Raw genomic sequence first — 24,651 nt, forward strand, 5'->3', positions numbered from 1 at the left:
TTAAACTTCATGATGACAAGGATTTTTATCAGTTTTCTTTACATGTATATCCCTAGGTATAAGCACATAAAAAGTGCTCAAAATATTTGTTGAATAAATAAATGTCTATTTTATGTTCAATTAGAGTTTTTCAAGGAGATAACTTGAAGAATAGGGAGATAAAGTATTCAAAGAAACAACAATTGAGAAATTCCAGGAATTGGAGAAAGGTTGAAATTTAAGTAACAAAGGGAATTCTGAGAGGTAAATAAAAAGAAATTGAGACCTAGTCACATGGGAGAGAAACAGCAACTAACCAAAGATCAAGAAAAAAATTCCTAAATGAAAGAAGGGATAAAAGACAGAGTATGTGCAAAGATGACTATCACACAGACAGCTAATTATTCAACATTAATATTAAAAAGAAAAAGCCAGTGGAAAAACACTTCTAAAATGCTGAAAGAAATAACTCTCAATCTAAAATTCTATATCCAACAAAACTATCTTTCTAGTAGGGAATACAATCAGAAAACAGCTTTATCATCAAAGACTTCTAAAGAACTTCTAAAGGATGTACTTCAGAAGGAAAGAAAATAATTCCAAAGTAAATGGTCAAATTGCAAGAAATACTGATAAGCCAAGAAAATTATAATCATAAGGGTAAATCTAAACAAACTCTTTACATAACCAAATGATAATGTCAATTTATGAGGTTCAAAGAAAAAAACTAAAATACTGAGCATAGATAGCATATTTAAATTGGTATAGTAATGATCTAAATTATTAGTATGCAGTAGGATCCTTGTGTATTCAGGAGAGAGATAAAAATTATCTGAATTAAAACAGAAATTCTCCACAAACTGAACTATAGATTCAATACAATTCCAAAATAAATGCAAATAGGGATCATTTTATAGAAGTTAGCAAGCCAATTCTAAAATATTTGAGGAAAAGCAATGGCTCATTAATAGCTAAGGTACTTCAGAAGAAGACAAAGAAGGAAGATATTTATCTTATCTGATATGTGTGTAGTATACACTTGTATTCATTAAGAAAGGGTAGTTGTGGTATAGAGATAGACAAAAAAAAAAAAAAAAAACCTCATAATGAAACAGAATACAGAGCCAATAATCTAATACCCTTTCCCCCTAAATGTGAAAACTTATGACAAAGACAGCATTATAGAACAATGAAGAAAGAATTAGCTATTCTTCCTCAGTCAGTAACTGGAAATGAAATTCCTCTTTCACACCATACACAAAAATCATTTCCAAGTGAACTAGAAGATTAAAATTTTAAATATTCACACCAAAACTAAAAGAGAATATAATGCATCAAAGGATTCTTAAGAATGACATATAAATAAATGAACTATAAAAAAGCAAATTTCAAAATCAATATAAAATAAAATGGCAAAATATTCTAAATAAGGGAAAGCATATTTTCAACACATGAAATGGACAAAGGTACCACAATAAATAAAGAATTTTTACAAATTAGTTTTAAAAATACAATTAAAAAATTTGTAGTAGAAAACAAAAGATATATAACCAGGAGGAAATACTAATGGCCAGTAAATAGGAAAAATGCTTGCAAAGAAAATATAAATAAAAGCTCCAATGAATAGGATTTTACATCCAAGAGATTGCTAACAAATTTAAAAACAAATCTGACGATATCAAGAGTGGGTTTGGATGTGGAGTAGACAGTTACTTATATATATATATACTGTTACTCTGGAAATCAATCTGATGTTATCAACACACAGTCAAGCTTAAAATGAGCACACCTATGAGTTCTGGTGTGACTTCCCAGATGGTTCAGTGGTAAAGAATCCACCTGCCAAGTAGGAGACTCAGGTTCAATTCCTGGGTGGAAAAGATCGCCTGGAGAAGGAAATGGCAATCTACTCTTATTGCTTCCTGGGAAATCCTACAGAGTGGCATGGTACATGGCTCAGCAACTAAAAAATAATGATCCCAGGCATTCATCATTAAGGATCTTGTCCATGTGCTCCTAGAAACATATATTCATTGTTTGTAAAAGTAAAAACAAAAACTCAATATATTCCAAAGTCTATTTATAGACGGACAGATTTATTGTATTAATAGAACATTCATATACAGGACTGCTATACAGCAATGAAAATGAATGAACTATTTCTGATGTATCAACATGGATAAATCTTAAAAATATAATGCTAACTTTAAAAAAAGCTTGCTTTCCAAAAAAAAAGCAAGTCATGAAATAATAATAGCACAATATGTAAAATGGATAAAATTAAATGGAAGGAAAGTTATGACCAACCTAGACAGCTTATTAAAAAGCAGAGACATTACTTTGCCAACAAAGGTCCGTCTAGTCAAGGCTATGGTTTTACCTGTGGTCATGTATGGATGTGAGAGTTGGACTGTGAAGAAAGCTGAGAGCCGAAGAATTGATGCTTTTGAACTGTGGTGTTGGAGAAGACTCTTGAGAGTCCCTTGGACTGCAAGGAGATCCAACCAGTCCATCCTAAAGGAGATCAATCCTGGGTGTTCATTGGAAAGACTGATGCTAAAGCTGAAACTCCAATACTCTGGCCACCTCATGTGAAGAGTTGACTCATTGCAAAAGACCCTGATCTTTTGGGAGGGATTGGGGGCAGGAGGAGAAGGGGATGATAGAGCATAAAATGGCTGGATGGCATCACTGACTTGATGGACGTGAGTCTACGTGAACTCCAGGAACTGGTGATGGACAGGGAGGCCTGGCATGCTGTGGTTCATGGGGTTGCAGAGTCGGACAAGACTGAACAACTGAACTGAACTGAAATGATATGTTGTTTAGGGATAAATGTGTATGTGATAAAAACATAAGGAAAGTCCAAGAGATTTTAAAAACATGCCTTTAGGAATGGGGTGACCTCTGGGGAAGAGAGGATATAACTGACCAGGAGCACACACAAAAAGTTCATAGGTATTGATAATGTTCTAGTTTTATAACCTGAGTGGTAATATATGTGTGTTCATTTTATTGATCTTTTCAAAAGCTATGAATTTAATATTCTTCTAATTCACTTGCATAATATATTTTATAATTTCAAAGTAAAAGTGTCTGCCAGGGTGAAGTTCTTTAGGACACCTCCTAATAGAAAAGTGTCTCAGTAGTTGAATTCTGATTTTTCTGTAGAAAGTTAAACACATTTGATTTGAATAAAAATTTAATTAAAATATATCAAAATACAGCTACTAATAAAGGGTTTCCCTGGTGACTCAGACAGTAAAAAATCCACCTCCAATGCAGGAAACCTGGGTTCAATCCCTGGGCTAAGAAGATCCCCTAGAGAAGGATATGGCAACACACTGCAGTATTCTTGCCTGGAAAATCCCATGGACAGCAGAGCCTGGTGGGCTACAGTTCATGGGGTCGCAAAAAATCAGGCACGACTATGTGACTAAGCATACAACACAAAAATATAGCTATGAATAAAGTAGCATAAAAATGCATTAAATTTTAAGAACTGCTTTTGGTTATCTAAATTTCTCAAGGCTAAAAATAATGTGAATTTGTTTAGGTATAAAAAATAAAGGGTATAAGACCGTATTTTTAAGTTTTGTTGTTATTTTATGTATTAAGAAGACATGTATAGCTCATATTGCATTGACTTTTATCAATCATTTATTTTGAGAATGTCTTCATATAAATGATATGTTAAATAAAAATAACATGACTGCTTACAATGTATTGTATAGATGTATACTAGACACACTATATATCTAGTTGATTAAATATAATTTTATTGCCACTTTCAGATGTCATGTTTAATAATAGGGCATTTCAAAAAATAAGTAATCTGTCTTGTATTTTAAGAGTTTAACATTATAATAATGAGTGTTCATAATTTGTCTGCCTGAAAAATTCTGATTTGAAATTACCAACATATTTAAAATTATGAAAAGACCACATCTGACATTCAGAGGAGATGCTTTAGTTAATAATTACCATTTGCCTTTTCCAAAATTTACAAATATATCCCTATACAAGAGCTCCATAAATAACCAAAAATAAAAATACCAAGCTCAAGTATTGAAAGGACAGTCTGAGACTTTTTAACATTAGCAGCAACCCAAAGGTTTAATTATAAGGGATTTTGGTATCAAGTTAAGAAATGATAACCAAGCAACTTAAAAAAAAAAATGGATTCTAAGAAATGTTCATCTGTTTTAATAACTCAGTTGTGGAAATCTGATTTTATTTTCTTTAATAAAAATTATAAGAAAAGTAATGAAAATTAATCATTTTAATTTATAGGTGGCAAATAATTCATTTCAATCATCAATTATTCAAGCAAAATGAACTTCTAAAATATCAAAGAGTACAAAGTTGAGTCTGTTTTTATCAAATGTCTAAAAATTAGGCAAAACTTAATTGTTTCATATTCATGTTCAAAGTCCAAATTCAAGTTTATTATCCACAGGGTATCAGAGAAATCTTTTTTTTTTTTTTTTCCCAATCTGAAGGAATTCAGTTTTTATCATGCTAACATACTTTTAAAGAGTATTAATATAAACATGAATGCGGTAAATTTATAGATACTATTTAGCAAAATGTATATGCAGAAGACAATTCTGCAAAACAGGCATAAATTTTTTAGAAATAAATGTGTATCATATAAAACTAAAAAAATATTTTTAGTAAGAATAGAGTTAAAAGTAGTGTAGTTTTATTTTTAACTAAATTAAACATTTCATGTTAGGCTTCTTATCCACAAAAACTGAGTGCCTAATTCAGTCAATTTGTAAATTTGTCCACTAATACAGAGAATATACGCATGCACTTAATATATGTTACATATTAATCTTTAAAGTAAATGGCTAATTACATGGTTAGGCTACAATATTATTAATTAGATTTACTTTATACATTAAAACCCCATTATTATAGGCTCAATTTTGTTTTTGAATGGTGATCATTTATGATCATTTTATCTTTAGTATGATAATGACATAATATTTTTGTGACATAATATTTTTTGAGTAGGATACTTAACTGACTAAATAAAATAAGTTATTACAAACCCATATACTAAATCACACTCTCCATATTTTTTTAATACTGCAAAGCCTATAGAACATTTACTTGCTAATTATTAGCTGCTTAAGAGATCACTTTTACTTAACCAAGTGATATACATTTGTTTTCTTTGGATATTTCATATAATCATTATTAATTAATGAGGTTTTAATCATTGTACTTGTTGATAATGTAGAGAGAATAAAAGCAGTAATGGAGTTATTATTCCTAGACATTAAGGAAATGAGAAAAATTATTTTAGAAGATCATTTTTAAAAGGAAATTCATATGAATGTTCTCTGAATATGTATTAATAATAAACTGATTGCATTTATGAGTGAACATAAATTTAACTGATAAAAGATTTCCATGCCAAATGAATATTTCTTATGGTATAAAAGCATAAATCTTTAGTCTAAAACTTAAAGATTTTGTCATTTATTATTTAACTATGGATATAACTGACACAACTGAGAGACTAACACTTTCACAACAAAAAACAGTAAAACCTAATAGAGTATATTATTGTTATTAGCTTCATAAGACTGAATTAAGGCAGATCTTTTGATAGTAATCGAATGTTTCATATGTGTTACAATATTATCTACATACAATCTTGCTAGGAGACAAGGTTACTCTACCATGATGCCAGCTGGTAAATATTCAACATTGGAGTTTCATAGAACCCCTCTAAGGGCAGTGAGGATATACCATCAATAGTATTATACTGGAGACCTAATGGAATTGATTGAAAACATTACCCATAGAGACCCCTGGCTTCTAAGAAGGATACGATCAGTGCCAGGAAACAGCACTGCACCTTTTATCATTTCTCCCATGATGCACCCTACTGACCACATGTCAACTGAAAACAAAAATGAAATGAAGATAAACAAGAAGACAGGAATAGAACAGCAAATAAACAAAAACACTTCACTACCCAGGCCTTAGAGCAATGGTCTGACCTTTTGCTGACTGGATAACAGAGCTTTAAAACACTTAAGAGTGCTTTAAAACAGTGGGGTGGGAAGAACACAAGAATGTCAGGGCCCTTTCTGCTATGCAACTGAACTAACCATGCCATTCAATGCCACCTAATGTATGATAATATTACTTTGCAATTATAATGCAATGATTAATTTAGGTTCTGATTTAAAAGGTCTGATTTGCATTCATCTCTAGAATCCTACTGATTTGTATTGTAAATTATGCTAGATTGTGTTAATGTGGGAAACATGTAAATTGGTTTCTCTTTCATTCTTTTGTATACCATACTTGGAGGAAAAAAAAAAGGAAAGATTGAGCTGCCTGCAAACTCAGAAGAAAGGGTTTCTTTTATAAAACACACTTACTCTTATTTATAAATATGAATAAATTTCCGGAAGTGAAATGCCAGTTCAACAATGAATGTTTTCGAATAGGCTGGTTCAGTTTCATTGACTCTCACCAAAGAAGTATATTTTTAAACAGGAAGCTTTGTCTTATTCTCATAAAAACAATTGCTTTCTAACTGTCCTTGGTTACTCACGTGTTCCTACTGAAAACTCGGAAAGAAAGATAGGTCATTCTTATGAGGAAAATTAACCTGGAAGAATAAGGGAAGTTGAGGGAGAACAAATAGGGAAAGACATTAAGATAGCACACTAGAATTTTGCTCCACTTATTCTTCCAATTATATATTGTAATTTGGCAGTGACCTTATAGAATTCCTCGAGATTCTTTCCCAGGTGAAGGTCTCACTCAGGTTAAATGCAAAGTTTGACCAAATACCTAAACAGAGTTATCACTGCAAAGAAACGGTTATAGCTATGAAGGTGACAAGCATACCCAGAGAAGCAAATTTGTCTTGCTTCCATTTTAGGAAAGCAAGTGACATGCAAAAAGATCAGGAAAAGATAGAGCAAACAGTTGTGCATCCCTTTATTATTAATACATTTGGAATTCAAGATAATATGTCTCACAAGAGGTTGGTATTGTGAGCAATTTGATTAAAGGGCAAAAAAAATCTCTTAAACAAAATTTGCTTTTGAATTGCAAATATTCTTATCATCAAAGTGACCAGTCTAAGTTGTTATTTACCATGTATCTATTTTTCAGAGATATTGTGGGAGAGATAGATTTTTTTTAAAAAGAGAGAGAGAGCTAAAGGCTCAGTAAGCAAGGTTTTCTCTTGCCTGCATCAATTTAAACATTTGGAAAAAGGTTATTTCTGCCCCAAACCTATCTGCTAGTTAAAAACCATCTATTTCTATATTTATGTAATGAAAAAATGTCTCTTTTATGTTATCTCTGGCAGATATTCTTTTTTTTTTTTTTTCTGCTGCAGAACCAATGCCATTGCTTTCTAACCGTATGTGTGTGTGTTAGTCACTTGGTCATGTACAACTTTTCATGACCCCATGGACTGTAGCCTGCCAGGCTCCTCTGTCCATGGGATTCTCCAGGCAAGAATACCAGAGTGGGTTGCCATTTCCTCCTCCAGCGGATCTTCCTGACCCAGGAATCAAACTCAGATCTTCTGTGTTGTGTCTGTCTGAGCCACCAGGGAAGCCTTCTAAATGTATCAACTTGACCAAGTTACTGACTCTCTCTTTTCATCCTCTAAAACATGGATGGCATTTATCATGTAAAAATTTTTTTACTTAAAAGGATTATGCCTGGTAAAGATCCTTCCATATTGCCTGGCATATAGTAAGTTATCAGTAAATGTTTGTTATGTATCATGTATTATATATATATTAGAATTAAATATACATAGAGAAGGCTTATTCATTTAATATTTATATACTATTATACTATATCTTATATTAATATCATAATTAAGAAATTTTTCCAATGAGGGAAGTATACCACTCACTGGGCAATCCTTTTCACTGTTGAAACCACTTTGAAAGGGACTCTGCGTACTAAATCACAGTTGACTCCATGGAATTTCTCTCCATTATCTAAATCGGAATTATCTTGTTCTCTAATACAAATAATAATCTTCAAATAGAATCTGTGACCCCTGACCACTCTTGCAAAACTGACAAATTTTCCTCTTTCAGACTAGAATTCCTTGTGTTTTCTTCCCCCTCACCTAATGCCGTTAAACAGCAACGACAGTACCAACAGATGCCCTGCAGGAAGTCTCAGTCCTGGGGTTACTTCAGTCTCACTTGGCTCTAGATAGTTGTTGGTTTAATAACTACTGTGTCTCCCAGTTCTCACTTATGTGGCTCTGCAGGATACAGATATTCTAAAGTAAAAGCAGAACATTTTTGGAAATATATCTTCATGATAGAAGCTACAGTTGTAGACTCAATAGATCACAAAACCTTGGTGTGAAAATAATGCAGAGATACAAACTCAAGATATGAACTCCTGATGAAAATACTGAATTCCATTTGCTTTATTTAATGTACCTTTTCGGAGTTATAATACCCTGGAAAGCTCTCCAAATTCCAGTTTCCATTTAACTTTCCTCACAATTCACTATTCCTATAGACTCTCCATGCTTATGCCACAGAAATGCTAAGCCTTGGCCTTTTGGCTAAGATCAAGTGGTGGCTCAGACAGAAAGCGTCTGTCTACAATGTGGGAGACCTGGGTTCCATCCCTGGGTTGGGAAGTTCCCTGGAGAAGGAAACAGCAACCCACTCCAGTACTCTTGCCTAGAAAGTCCCATGGACAGAGGAGCCTGGTGTCCATGGGGTTGCAAAGAGTTGGACACGACTGAGCGACTTCACTTTTTTTTTTTTTTTATGCCTGGCCTGGAAGCTAAATTGGTAAAGAATCTACCTGCAATGCAGGAGACCACCTGCAAGGCAGCAGACCCAGGTTCAGGGATCAATCCCTGGGTCAGGAAGATCCCTGGAAGAGGAAATGGCAACCGACTCTAGTATTCTTGTCTGGGAAATCCCATGGACAGAGGAGCCTGGTGGGTTAGAGAGCCTACGTGGGGTTGCAAGAGTCGGCCGTGACTTAATGACTAAACCACCACCACCATTATAAATTACAAAAAGGGGAGTAGATGCATATGAGTTTATATAGATTTTTATTACTCAAGACAGGATGAAATTTCAAGAGAATGTCATTGCAACAGCTACCAGCGAGGGATTTTATTAATTAGTCATCATAACTAAAACAAGAAATAGGGAATAAAAGAATTTGGTACTAGATCTTTTTAAATCCTTTGCGGATGAGGGGTGATAGCCCTCCCTCAACTAATACATCTATATGCTTATCAAGATAAGACTGGATTATTTTATGAAAATTTCAAGATATTCCAATGAATACCAACTGTGCATAGACCTTAGAAGAAACTGGCAAATTCAATCACAGTTGGAAACTGGATTTTGTTGCTCTCTGAGACAGTCTGATATGGTATGTGAGTCTCCATAAGATTTTTGTACACTAATGCCACCCAGGCAGAATTCTAGTTCCTTCCATGATTCTGATCATTACATTCCTCTCATCATCAGTATTTCCAGAGAAAGCAGATTCATTTGCAATTGTGGCACACAGAAACTGATTTACTTTCCTTAAAAGGAATGTTTAGTAAGTTTTGATGTTACTAAAATATGGTTATCAGTTTTCTAAGGGAGAAAATCTCACGTGTATCATTTGTCAGGCATTAGATTATGCTAAATTATCATTTTTGTACTCTAGTTAAGAGATAGAAATAAAATAATATAGGTCATAACAGTTTAAATCTAAATTGTTGTTTTTGTTGTTTAGTCATGTCTGATTCTTTTGTGACCCCATGGGCTGTAGCCTGTCAGGCTCCTCTGTCCATGGGCTTTCCCAGGCAAGAATACTGGCGTGGGTTTCCATTTCCTTCTCAAGGGGATCTTCCTGACCTGGGGATCAAATCTGCATCTCCTGCATTTGCAGGCAATTCTTTACCACTGATCTACCGGGGAAGCCTCTAGTGAAGAAAATGGCAACCCACTCCAGTATTTTTGCTTGGGAAAGGCCATAGACAGAGAAGCCTGGTGGGCTACGGTCCATGGGGTTGCAAAGAGTAAGACATGACTTAACAACAAGGTTGTGTCAGTTTAAATCTAAATATAGAGAGCACTTTATTGCTACTTCCACACCCCAGTGGCTTGATTTGTGATTTATGATGAAATATTTTTTGGACTATATGAAATATTTTTGGACTATTTTTTTTCAGCTTCTATCCAGCAACCTGACAAATGTTTCCTGTCTAGGAGATTATGCGGTTCTGGTAACACAATTATGAGACCACACTGCTTTTCTCTTTAACCTAATTATATCTTCATTTAGCATAGGATTCAGACAATGGGTTTTGATAAATCTTTCAACAAGCACTTCAAAGTACAATAGAAGATTTAATATGGTTTTCTAAAATCAGAACACCATTTCTTTAAAATGTTTGCTTTAAAAGTTCAAAATTTAATTAGATATTTTACAAAAACACATTGTTTTAAACTTTAGTGCAAAGATAGAATTATGAAAAACTACCAATATGTATAAATAAGCTGTGAATGTACCTATTTTGCACCTGTGGATCTAACTAAGAAAAATAAAAAACATTCATGGAACACAATGCTAAATATTCTAGTTCCAGGAAACAGAGGAAGATTTTTCTCCTTGGATCTAGCTATTCAACTTGTTTTTCTTCCTTTATAACTTCTATGGCATCATATTAATTTTTAATGTTTTTTATAGATGTTATACCATTGATTTTCTTTTTTAATGAAACAGAATAAAATCCATTGAAACTTACTATAAAGAAGAAAAACTTTAGCTTTATGTTAAATTATAAATAAAACTGTAGACTAATAATTTTCAAAATACTCTGCCATAAAAAGGCTTCAGTCATTTTTTATTGCACCAAAATATTTTAAATTGTCATCTTTAAAATCTCTATAATTCTGCAGTGTGTATAAATGAGGAATCCTAAGAAATCCTAACGCTGAAAAAATAATTTTTTTCTTTAAACTTTTCATGTTTTGATGAACACAGAGTAAATTCTTGGTTCTGAATGTTTCACATTATCACCAAATTAAATACAAGTTCCCTAAAGATTGGGGTAATTATCCTCATTTCATTTTACACATCAACTTGCAGAAGTGCTTCAGTAACTGACGAACTACTCATTTTCTTTCCTTTTACTGTCTAATTCACAGATAATTTTGGTTTTTCATCACTTCAGAATTTTTTTCTAGGCGGTCTTTTGGTTATTTCTATTTTTAATAGTTTATCTAATTCAATTTGAAGGTTATATTTGGGCTAAGGTGCCCCTAAACTAATTCCATGCCATAAAAATTGGAGTTCTTTGTATTTTAAAGTTATTTACAGATATGTGTATGTTTGTAAGGGGCTTCCCAGGTGGCACTAGTGGTAAAGAATGCACCTACCAATGCAGGAAATATAAGGGACACAGGTTCAAGCCCTGGGTCAGGACGATCCCCTCAAGGAGGTATGGCAACCCACTCCAGTATTCTTGCCTGGAGAATTCCATGGACTGAGGAGACTGGTGGGCTACAGTCCATAGAGTCGCAAAGAGTCAGACATGACTGAAGCAACTTAGCACACAAAACATGTATGTTTGTAAACATCTAAACATCTAATGATGATATAATATATATATATACTATATAATGTATATATATATAATATCATCACAGCAATTCTGTAAGGCTGGCAAAGGAGGTATTATACAAAATACATTGAGACTCCTAGGAGATCATTTATGACTAAAATGAAGAGGACCAGAGCCAGTTCTTGGAACCATTATGCTCTGGAGTCTCATCTGACTGCTGAAGGGAGAGAGTCCCACAAAAAGCTATCACTATTCATGCATTTCGTCCTAAGAGCCAATCAGGCTAAGGGCAGTTGGAATGGAATAGCACAGTAATGACTAAGGAATCTGTTTGGTTGTTGTAGTTTCACTCTGTCAATTAGTTCAGTTTATTTTTAAAGACCTTCCAGTACTCTGTCTACAGAACTAGAGGGATAAGGAAAAGCAATATGCTTTTAAACCTTTCTATATCTATTTCTCTCCTCTTTCACTTTCATCAAGAGGCTTTTTAGCTCCTCTTCACTTTCTGCCATAAGGGTGGTGTCATCTGCATATCTGAGGTTATTGATATTTCTCTCGGCAATCTTGATTCCAGCTTGTGCTTCCTCGAGCCCAGCGTTTCCCATGATGTACTCTGCATAGAAGTTAAATAAGCAGGGTGACAATATACAGCCTTGACGTACTCCTTTTCCTACTTGCAACCAGTCTGTTGTTCCATGTCCAGTTCTAACTGTTGCTTCCTGACCTGCCATATAGGTTTGTCGAGAGGCAGGTCAGGTGGTCTGGTATTCCCATCTCTTTCAGAATTTTCCACAGTTGATTGTGATCCACACAGTCAAAGGCTTTGGCATAGTCAATAAAGCAGAAATAGATGTTTTTCTGGAACTCTCTTGCTTTATCAATGATCCAGTGGATGTTGCCAATTTGATCTCTGGTTCCTCTGCCTTTTCTAAAACCAGCTTGAACGTCTGTAAGTTCACATTATGACCTAACTAGATAGCATATTCAAAAGCAGAGACATTACTTTGCCAACAAAGGTCCATCTAGTCAAGGCTATGGTTTTTCCAGTGGTCATGTATGGATGTGAGAGTTGGACTGAAAAGAAGGCTGAGCACCAAAGAATTGATGCTTTTGAACTGTGGTGTTGGAGAAGACTCTTGAGAGTCCCTTGGACTGCAAGGAGTTCCAACCAGTCCATCCTAAAGGAGATCAGTCCAGGGTGTTCATTGGAAGGACTGATGCTAAAGCTGAAACTCCAGTACTTTGGCCACCTCATGCAAAGAGCTGACTCATTGGAAAAGACTCTGATGCTGGGAGGGATTGGGGGCAGGAGGAGAAGGGGACGACAGAGGATGAGATGGCTGGATGGCATCACTGACTCGAAGAACATGAGTTTGAGTGAACTCTGGGAGTTGGTGATGGACAGGGAGGCCTGGCGTGCTGCAATTCATGGGGTTGCAGAGTCGGAATGACTGAGTGACTGAACTGAACTGCACTGATATCTATTTCTGGGGGACAGGGGCTCCTGGGGGAAATGGCAGTCCTGGTGGAGCTATGTGCATGGTCACCCAAATGCTTCTCTCCAAGTCATCGAGGTCCATCACCTCAATTTATTTTTTCCTGTTCTACCACCAAAGCTGGTTCGCTGTGTCCTCCCTTACTTTCTGCCCCCTCTCAACATACACTTCTGACCTTCTTTTATCCCAGTTATGCCTTATCCTGCCCTCTAGTACAGTGGTTCTCAACCTTACTGGCACCAGGGACTGGTTTCATGGGAGACCATTTTTCCATGGACCTGGGATGGGGAGGAGGATGGTTTCAGGATAATTCAAGCACATTACATTTATTATGCACTTTATTTCTATTATTATTACACTAACTCCACCTGAGATCATCAGGCTTTAGATCCTGGAGGTTTGAGACCCCCTCACTCTAGAATACTCTGAAAGTGAAAGTGAAAGTGAAGTCGCTCAGTCATGTCTGACTCTTTGCAACCCTGTGGACTGTAGCCCACCAGGCTCCTCTGTCCATGGGATTCTCCAGGCAAGAATACTGGAGTGGGTTGCCATTTCCTTCTCCAGAGGATCTTCCTGACCCAGGGATCGAACCCAGGTCTCCTGCATTGCAGGCAGACGCTTTACCCTCTGAGCCACCAGGAAAGCCCCTAGAATACTCTGGCCTCCTCTAAATTTCCTGAGAGAAGAATTTCCCTCTTAACTCTGTTCTTCTTCCATCTGTTCAGATCATCTCAGAATCTTCAGCTTACTCAGATTTTCTCAAAGTAGTAAAGGGAAGTGTATTAACAAATTCACGGTGAAAAATATTCTCTTAAGCAAATACAAAGAAAAAGAAGTTAAATCTTATTTTTTCAAATGTCTGTGATTATTGGCAATTTGTTTATGAATGTGAAGAATGACTATTTTTAAACCCTGACTATAAAGTATGTATTGTTTGAGATAATGTTATATTACTCTAATATTAGGTAGAAGACTCAGACTATAACAAAATTTATTAGTCGCAAAAGATTATTAGGAAATAAGCAAAGTTATTTCAAAGAGGGAAGAAGGATTAAAAGTATCTATCTGTACTAGATGGATATAATAATCCACAACCTCCAATTTTTGTTCACCTTACCTTGATTATCCCTAATTTTCATTTCTTCAAGCTTAGAAAGATGTGATATTTAGTTAATCTGAGGATATTTTCTTTATTTCTTCAAATATATAATATTTTGGTAAATCATTCCCTGTTTCTTAATAACCTGTTTTCTTGGGAAGATTATATATATACTCTTTTCTTTCTAACTGAAATTTCTCATGTCCTCAGAGGGAAAGGCAAGAAACAGTGTTTTAGCAGCTCAACTGTCAGCTTTAATCAGAAATAATATGCCTGAGGTCTAGAAGTTTCAAATGAATATGGTGTGCCTATTTATATTATTCCCCAGATCCAGAGAACTCTAGCCAGAGCTCAAAATAAAGGAATATCACCTGACCTTGTTCAAAAAAGGTGCAACCATTTGAAGTAGAATAGAAATAAAAAGGTAGAAAGAGTGTATCTATTTAAAATGGATAACCAACAAGGTCCTTCTGTATAACAGAGGGAACTCTGCTCAGTGTTATGTGGCAGCCTGGATGGGAGGGGAGTTTGGTGGAGAATGGCCACATGTGTATGTATGGCTGAGTCCCATTTTTTCAGAACAGTCCCACCTGAAACAATCACAACATTGTTAATCAGCTGTACTCCAACACAAAATAAAAAGTTTAATTAAAAAAAGATGCAGGTTTAAGGAAAGAACTGATATTACAGTATATATAAACTATACTGATATTATATGAGACTTTGGTAATCAAAAAAATACCATGCCCTGGTTGGGCAGTGGAAGGAGTCAGTGACTAGATAGTTCTTTAAAAACAACAACAACAGACAAACAAACTTCCAAGAAAGTATCATAAAACTGCTGTACTATAAGCTATTATTAAAAGAAATAAGATCTTAATGAAATGTAGTCTTTGATGCCTCATATGATCATTGGACTATGTAAAGAAAATAGAAAATAAGTGACTTGGCATATTTATAGTTCTCTAACTTGAAATTCATCATAGACTGAAGAATTATTAGTAATACTATTATTATGTCAACCTATTTGCAGGTTTTAATCATAAAACCACAAATGAAAATTGAGTGTATAATAGTGCATGTTTATATAATTAAGAAACTATTTACACAATAAAAACAAATACTTTCTAAATGTTTCTTTGGATACTACAAAAGCTAGCAAACTAATAAATGGAAAAGTAAATATGTATGTATGTATTTTGCCAACACTTTAATTTAATCATCAAGAAACTACCTTGTGATATCATCTGGGTCATGTCAATAGTCTAGAAACCCACACAATGTTCCTCAAAGTGAAAAAAACAAACTTCAGTTGTGAATGGTAATTTCCTAAGAGGTCCCAATTTTTCAAGGTGTTTTAATATTTTCACTTAGAATACAGATTTTTTTAAAAGGAACATTAAAAAGTTTTGTTCAGAGAGAAGAATAACTTTGATTATGATGACAGAGTACTATAACATCATTTTTCAGCCTCAGAGAAATTCACCGGAAATCACTCTGAATAATTCTAAGTGAATTATTCACTTAGATTGTTTTTTTGTTTTGTCTGTGAAGAATCTTGGAAGTAGTCAAGGTATAAATTAGCATATACTAGACTTTGATAGTACTTTGGCCACCTCATGTGAAGAGTTGACTCATTGGAAAAGACTCTGATGCTGGGAGGGATTGGGGGCAGGAGAAGGGGACGCCAGAGGATGAGATGGCTTGATGGCATCATCAACACAATGGACATGGGTTTGAGTGAACTCCAGGAGTTGGTGATGGACAGGGAGGCCTGCCATGCTGCAATTCATGGGGTCGCAAAGAGTTGGACACGACTGAGAGACTGAACTGAACTGAACTGAACCTTTGATATTACTTCCAGTAAATGCTGAAATCATTTCATTATGCTAAAATATTGATATAAGTCTTCTCCCCATAAATAAGCTCCATCAGCCCCCAAACTTGTGTCTGATCATCATGGTCTAGTGAAGTTACTTTAGTGTTCTGATCCCTTTATTACTGGTAGTAAGCTCTAATTACAAAATGATAATAATTTCATATAAAGATTAATGAAACAATTTCACCCAAAAACACAGATAATCCATTGTTCAATAAGGGTTTCTATGGTTTAGTTTAATTTTTAAATATGGTCACGACTGGCATTAAATTATAATTTTAATTATAGGAAAATGAACTAATTTCAACATATTTCATGTGGAAATCATTTACCCATATTTAAGTAAAATTTAACTTAAGCAAGACATACTATCTTTATGTAGCTTCCCCACTGACTTTCACATCTATACTTGGGCTCCTTATCATATTTCATATCACCAGCTCATTTAATAATTCCAAATCAGAGATATCTGTCAAAAAAATTCCTGATGAAATCTAGCTAAAGACTCAGTGGTATAAAGCAAAGCACTACATCCTCCACATTGTACATTTCATTTCTTTAATTCTAAATTTCATTGGAAAAGCAATTATCTATGTCTAAGTCACATCTCCAAGTCAAATAAGGAAAGCCTATTTTAAACCTACCTGGCCTCCAGCAAGTTGACTAAAATTATGATTTTTAAATGTGGAAGTTCATGTTTTAAGGAAGATACGCCTTAAGACTGGATATAGTTTTGAGAGTAATTCAAATCAATAAAGCTGTGGACAGAAGCTTAAGATGTTGGCAAGAAGAGAAATGATCATGCCTAAATTTGTAGAAGCATAAAATGGATTTAGAAAAAAGATGGGTAATACTTGAAAATAGTGATTTCTTTTGCTAATTTGAAATATATTTTAATCACTTGAGATATGTTGGTCTCTCTTATTTATGAAAAAGAGCACTGCTATTCTGAGTTATAGATAAAATAATTTAAGGAAAAAAACCCATCAAAAATTTAATTAAACTATTGAGATAGGTAGTCTTCAGTACTGGTCAGATTATAGAAATAATCACTTTTTTTAAATCACAGTTACACCACTTACCCAACTTTTTGCTTCTATCTTTACTCTCCTGGTAAAATCATTATGTGTTTAAAGGGAGAGAGAACAAAACAGGTAAAGCTGCAGCAAAAGGTACAAGGATACAGTCCCTTCCTGGAAACAGGATTTTGTGGCGAACCATTTCTCCCATAATGCATCCCACAGACCATATATCCACTAGAACAGGAGAGAGGGAGGTGAAGAAAAGGGAGGAAAGTAAAGTTAACTAAGATAATTGATCTCTGAAGGAGGAGGAAAAAGAACAGTTTGATTAGAAGGTACAAATTTTTGTCTCCCACCAAAAGTTGGCCAAAAAGGTGAATTAAAACCAGCACTGTAATATGACATAAACCATGTCTAGTAGAAGAACTCAAGTTTTAAAAATTACTTTGTGAGTGTCTTAGATTATCCTTCAGTGCCACAAAGTGGTAACGTGGACAAGCACCAGCTCAACCAAACTTATCTCCATGTCAGGTGACAGCTCAAAGCCACCAAAGGGTTTTCAATGTCATCCTCTGGAGGAAGAGAAAATAATCTCAATCAACTCTTAGGGGTGGCTCTTTCCATTTTCTATTCTACCCAATTACATGGAATAAGGCAACTAGAGATCATCTTTTTTTGGTCCAAAATAAGGTACATGCTGCCAAATCCAAGAAACTAGGAAATGGCTGAAACTATGGTTTAAAGGCAGAAGTATTAGTGACTTCTTTTACTAATTTGAAATATGTTTTAATCACTTGAGAAATGTTGGCCTCTCTTATTTATGAAAAACAACACTGCTATTTTGAATTATAGATAATAAAATAATTTAAGAAGAATAAAAAAACACTGAAAATTTAATTAAGTCCTAATATTCAGGACTTAATTTTTCCTTCAGAAGTTATTCTTATAAATATCAGTTTGAGTTCCTTTTTGATATATCTCAAGAAAAAAAGACGTATAATTAATTTGCACATGTATAAAGGAGTCATGAAGGAAACAGAGTATTAATGGTGTTAAAAAGTTGTTATGCACATATGTTGGTTTCCATTGCCATGCTTGTTAACGAAACATACTTCACCTTCTCTTACTAATCTTTACCCTCTTCCAACTCGCTTTTTAGTAAGGATGAAGGGAATTGGGCAAAAACATTAGGCTAAAACGCTCCTTGAGGAAGGAAGGCAGGGTTCGGTGCACAGGAGAGCTGGCATGCCTGATGTGGGAGCAAGCAGGATTTTGTGCATGATAACCCTCATCCCACACGTGGGTGAGAGCAGCACAAGGGTGGTAGGTATGCTTTCTCCACGGATCCAGAGAAGCCAAAAAACGGAGGCAGAAACTTGCAATCCTTTCTAGTGAGGGAAGGACAAGGGATGCAATCACATGCCATCTGTGTTCAGCAAAGATCTGAAAATCATTAATAGCAAATTCAGACTTCTCTACAGATTTTTGTAGATTCTTGAATTTTTAAAATTGGTTCCCACTTTGATATTTTTTTAAATATGAAGAATGTATACAACTATCTGCTTCTCCAAATAAGTTAGATGTAGTATTGCCTTGGAACAGGATTAGATTTTTTTCCTCCTCCAAGTCAAAAGGAAACAGAACTCTGCCACTGTTCACCACAGTAAGCCTGACCTTCCTGAGAACTTTTTCCCTTCCTCTGCACAAATGCACAAAAGTACTGGCTCTCCTCTAATCTGGACGGAGCACGAGAAATTTTTCAAAATTTTGGTGGCCAGGGAATTTTCATAAAAGTACTCTGTAGCACCTACACATAAAAATACAATGATAATTATTTCTATAGAACTTACAGCTTTCCAATAACTTAATAGAATACAGTATCAAAATAAGCATGAAAGGTATATTAAGTATACATATACAATTCTACTTTAAAAGTTTTATTTCGTGAATATGTTGGATTTTTTTAATACACCTCATTACTTGTTAGGACTATTCTTTCAAAATAATATAGTGCAGTGCTTTCTAATAAGTATTTTTATAAATCTTCATTTTAATAAAATCAAATTGTACTATATTTTGAAGATTCTTTCTACCTTTTCTTTGCAAGTGTTTATGAATACTAGATTTTCTTTATGAAAGCAGCAGTGTAAAATTTAATATTTTTCTCTCTGTATGGTTTCAGAATTTATAAAAGCTTACCAGGTAATTACTGCCTTAACTATTACTTACAGAACAGTATGTATCCAACTTGAACAATTTGGATTATTATAAAATGACTATGCATTGAGCATGTGTGAAGATTCTTGCTCCGAGGATTTGTGGTATCTTTTTGTTTGTCTTTTCCTAGGACTAGAGACATCAGTTTAAGACATGACATAAAGCCAAATGGTAAAATGCAATATATGGATTTCTTCCTGTTTAAATATGAAGAATGTATACTTCTTCATACATTGAAGCTGAGCTGAGCTAAGCTGCCTTCTAAATATCAGTGTTTCTGAATATCTGCAGCATGCGTGCTCATCAGTATCCATACGACTGTTTAATCAGACTCTATTTTTCATTCTTTCAAGTTATAACATGTCAATGTTCTTCTAGTTACGTGTGCTTCTTAGAAGCATCCTTCATGTTGATTCTTCTTAGTAGTAATTTTTGAAAACTTCTGACTATGAAGGCTGGTAGCCCTATTTTAAAAAATTCATATACATGAGAGAGAACACTGCTCTTGACATACTTAGTTTCTTACAGTTTCTGTGGCTGCTACTCAGGGAGGCATCCTTACCGTTCTCCTTGTAGCCCATTCCCAGAATGACCTCGGGGGCCCGGTAATAACGTGTTACCACATAGGGAGTCATCATGAAGCTTGTGCCTGCTGTTCTGGCCAGCCCAAAGTCTAGGATTTTCAATGTACAATCAGACTTGACTACAATGTTACTTGGTTTTAAGTCCTGACAATAAGAACAAGAGAAGAAATTAAAAACTAACATCAAATGGCACATGTGATATCCATCTACTCAATCAACATGGCAGTCTTGCAATAGCACTGATGGGCCTCCCCACTGGCTGTAGAGCCCTATGTAAAGCCAAACAGTACTGCCCCACGGAAGCTTAAAATTAGGTCTGGGATTTTTTGTTTTAATATCCTCAGGAAGTTTTTTAAACCCAGAAGATAATTGCATCATTTTTACAATTTTTGGCTCATCTTGGGAAGAAGTTTTTAGGAAAAAAAGAATCATCGACTGTCATCTGTTAAGTTTCTCTTTACAGAAACATAAGCCTTTTAGTTTATATTTCATTTCTAGGCCTGACAGAAGAGCAAATCAGGGCAGCTGTCTTTATGGGACCAGGAACAAACAGTGGAAAGGAGTTGTCTTGTTTCAGCTGCACATATGACCTCTGCCAATCAGAATTTCTGAGAAGTCTCATAAGCTGACTTTCAGTGAGCTGAAACAAAACATTAAACAAAATCAGCTACAGTGTGCTTGCTACATGTTTCCTCCTACACGTTAGTGAGCTATATGCTTATTCTATAGTAAAATAAATGAGGAAGTACATTATATTTAACCAAGCTCCCCTACCTAAAGAACGTAATCTACAGTTGCTCTTTGTCTTCTCCACAAGCACCTTCATTATAATTCTGGACTGTGTTCTTACCCTGTGGATAATCCCAGCAGAGTGAAGGTGCTTGATGCCACACAACATTTGGTATAGTAGGTACGACATTCGCTCGTGGTCTAACTCCATCTGAATGACCTGACACAAGTTAGCATCCATCAGTTCCATCACTAAGTAACTGCAAGGTAAATCCACATCGTTAGTTTCAAATCACAAGACCCACGAAGCCCTTCAAACAAGTCAGAATCCTCTCCTAAATCTCGAAGTCTCCCGAACTTCCCAGCTCAACCTCTGACCGAATTAAGAATACGAAAAACGCGCAAGAATTGCATGCGTGATAGCCGTGGTAACTCTACCACCAAGGTGCTAATAGAGGTAGCATTTACGGGTGTGTGGTTGCTATTTGTGTAGTTTCTCCCTTCATTTTGTTCTTAACTTTACGCTGAATTCCCTGAACTCTTTCCTGAGTATTAATGTCAGGAAATTGTAATTTTTCTTATTACAAATAAGAAAAAAATTTCAGAATAGAATTTTGCATTAAATGCAGTGTATCTGTGTCAAAAGAAAAGACAACATGCTGTGATTCACTTATAGTCACTATATTCCTGGTAATTTTTTTTGCACAAAATCCAAGATACCACAAAAATAGACTAAGGATGATTTTTTTTATCATGTCCACCATTAACAGTTCTCAAAGTGAAATGACTCATTCTAGAAAGCTCACAAAATACATTAAAAATAAATTAAAAAAAAGAATAAATAGCAAGCCTTCCTTGATTCTGATTGAACCAAGAACATGGGACAACAAAACACTAAGAACCCAAAGGCCAGAAAATAGCAGAACCGTCTTTCCAGGAAGAAACACCAGAAAATGAGATTTGCGGGATCCCTTTCATTTGCTGGCAGTTCTTGAGGGATTTCATTCATCTGACTCCTGGCAATGTCACTCGTGTTATTTGGATGTTATACTCCCGCTTCCTTCATGAGTTGTGTTACTTACACATCTTGGAACTCCTCCAATGTTTTCTGGGGTGTGAAGACATTTAATAAACTAATAATCTGAGAAGAGACAGTGGGATGGGAGGAGAGAGAGAAAAAGGGAGAAAAATGATTATTTGAAAAGCATGTTTAAACAAGGACTTATTCCATTCAAAGTCACATATTAGTACTATGATGGAAATAGAAAAGTTGGAAAATTTTTCTAGAACTGTCTCATAGAAAAATGTACTCAGAAAGGATATATGATCTGTCTTCGGTAAAATGCAATTAAAAAGCTCAAATTCTTAAGCAGAAGAGTCAGAGAAGGTACATAGTTGTGATATTGCTCTAGAGTGTGGTTCTCCTTGGTAAATACAAGGTGATAATACAATTAAACAAAAAAGGAGAAAAACCATGTAAGGAAAGTTAAGCATCAGTGAAATACCCAGCAGGACATGGCAAGGCTATGTGAAAGGGTTGTGCGTGCTAAATTGCTTCAGTGGTGTCCAACTCTCTGTGACCCCATGGCCTGTAGCCTGCCAGGCTCCTCTGTCCACGGGATTCTTCAGGCATGAATACTGGAGTGGGTTGCCATCCTACTCCAGGGGATCTTCCCGACCCATGGATCAAACCAGCATCTCTTATGGGTTCTTTACCACTAGTGCTACGTGGGAAGCCCATGTCTTCCTCCAAATGAAAAGTTTGCTTTCTATGTCAAGGAGATGTTCTAAGTCAGGAGGTATTCTAAGTCAAGATTTTTCGTGTGTTGTTACTTTAGTTTCTTTTGCGCCTACGTCATTCACACTCCAGTACTATTTAAACTAAAACTCCAATGGTATGTGTGGGGAAAGGTATGTCTTACATGATATCAATGATGAATTTAAAGGCAAACGTATTTTTAAAAGTTATTAAAATTCTGGGTTTTGAACTTTTTTGTTCTCCTGCTTTAGTTATTTAATATATTAGATAGTAAACAGAATAAGTAAACTTTAAAAGGAAAAAACCTTTGTCTTATGCAACTCAATTGCATACACAAGTTACTCAAAATTTTCTTTCAGCTAAATATTCTGTATTAATGTGCCAGTGGGAAATAAAAATAAAAACATAGAAAGCAATACTCTACTCATAAAATGGATGCAACCATTTAACAAAAATAAGTGGAAGATTTATACATCTTTGGGGTCGCTAGGAGTCGGACACAACTCAGCGACTTTACTTTCGCTTTTCACTTTCATGCATTGGAGAGGGAAATGGCAACCCACACCAGTGTTCTTGCCTGGAGAATCCCAGGGACGGGGGAGCCTGGTGGGCTGCCATCTATGGGGTCGCACAGAGTCAGACACGACTGAAGAGACTGAGCAGCAGCAGCAGCAGCAGAACATGAACTAATGAATTTCAATAAAGTTCATAAGTGGTACACAAACAAGAAGTAATAAACAAAACAAAATCATTTTCAACATCTGAGGGATGCAGTCAATTTAGGGAATGATTCAGGTCTTCAGTAGTTTTCATTTGTTGATAGATTACTGAAAAAAAATCACAGTACTATTCAATGCATATATATATAGAGAGAGAGAGAGAGAGAGAGCCTGGTGGTCTACAGTCCATGGGGTCGCTAAGAGTCGGACATGACCGAAGCGAGTTAGCACACATGCACAGGTACATATACATGGCGATGGTTGCATCAAAAAACAAGACGATCTATTCTGAAGCAACCTTGCAGTATGGAATACGCACATAGAAATAAAATTGTTTCAAAGTATTTTCAAACTTGTGATTAAAGCGCTTTGTGATTCTGTATACTTAGCTATGGTTTCTGTTGAAAAATGTCTCCAGATCTCTTTGGAACATATATTGTGAGCCTGTTTTTATATTACTTCATCAATCTTAGAAAGCAATTTATTTTGCGTGTGTGCCAAGTTGCTTCAGTCATGTCGGAGTCTTTGTGACCCTATAAACTATAGCTCACCAGGCTCCTCTGTACATGGGATTCTCCAAGCAAGAATCCTGGAGTGCGTTGCCATGCCCTCCTCCAGGGGATTTTCCCAGTCAAACAATTTATTTTGATATTTGTTCAAATGAAAACATTAGTGACTGTGTATAGGACACACACACACAAACATACAAACAACTCTTAAAGATGAAAAAGTGCTAATCGATATTATCTGGTGCATAGAGAATCTAGGTAATCTAAATTTATAGAAAATAGCATTACAATTTTAAATAAATCAAGGTTTATTACTTTAAAAGGTAAACTCCCAACTACATATTATTGTATTCCTTTTTACCATGCCCTTGTTGAAACACCTTCATTGTGTTTGATTTTCCTTTAGAATTTCTCCTCTGTTCTTCCTTTGATCCCTTGTAAATCCTAATTCTTATTATAACCAATTAAAAATCTTATCTTTAGAAACAGATCATCACAGGTATTTCCATTTTAGTTTGACAGTTTTCAGGCAGGAATGTGATTTGGTTCCTTTTTATGCTAGCATCTTAAGCTGCACAGATATGAATCAGTGACCCCACTATCATACCAGCAATCACTTCCTAGAAGAGTGTTCATTTTCTAAACAGATTGTCTTTATTATTAAAAATTTAATTGGCATAATTTCAATATTTTACATTACTTTCCACAGCGTTAACAGAGTTCTGCATTCTGACTGCTTTTAGTTAGTATTATAAGCACTAATGTAGAATTTACATTTAGTTGTAAGTGAACTTCCTCTCTAGTAACAAGTTCTAGAAATTTATTTCCATAGGCTTATATACATACATATTTTCAAACCTATGTACATACACAGATAAATGGAGTAGCATATCAGATGCCATTTAAAATCATTGTTTCAATTTGGAAATCCTTTTCCAATATCATAAACATGAACCTCCATAGTCCAGTCAAGATTGGGGAATATGAGTCCCTCAAATTGGCAAAGTAAGCAGGACTTGCTCCACTATGTCTTTATTGCATTATAAGGGCT

General features: G+C 35.1%; 1 protein-coding gene across 9 annotated transcripts in view; it reads right to left on the reverse strand.

Moving 5' to 3' along the window:
• MAPK10 (mitogen-activated protein kinase 10) overlaps window positions 1-24,651 on the reverse strand; it is a 379,167-nt gene that overhangs the window by 84,409 nt on the left and 270,107 nt on the right. For 7 of the 9 annotated variants that reach the window (XM_013964774.2, XM_005681861.3, XM_005681863.3 and 4 more), the window contains 4 exons: window positions 21,696-21,754; window positions 20,735-20,873; window positions 19,863-20,028; window positions 17,246-17,317 (listed from right to left, as the gene is read on the reverse strand). In XM_013964774.2, the coding sequence (XP_013820228.1) occupies window positions 17,246-17,317; window positions 19,863-20,028; window positions 20,735-20,873; window positions 21,696-21,754 (436 nt within the window). Of the gene's footprint in view, window positions 1-5,827; window positions 5,900-17,245; window positions 17,318-19,862; window positions 20,029-20,734; window positions 20,874-21,695; window positions 21,755-24,651 lie in introns of all 9 variants that reach the window. The other 2 variants (XM_018049689.1, XM_018049691.1) reach the window with 1 other exon arrangement.

The sequence above is a fragment of the Capra hircus genome, chromosome 6 (assembly GCF_001704415.2).
Source record: "Capra hircus breed San Clemente chromosome 6, ASM170441v1, whole genome shotgun sequence".
In the NCBI taxonomy this organism is placed as follows: domain Eukaryota; kingdom Metazoa; phylum Chordata; class Mammalia; order Artiodactyla; family Bovidae; genus Capra; species Capra hircus.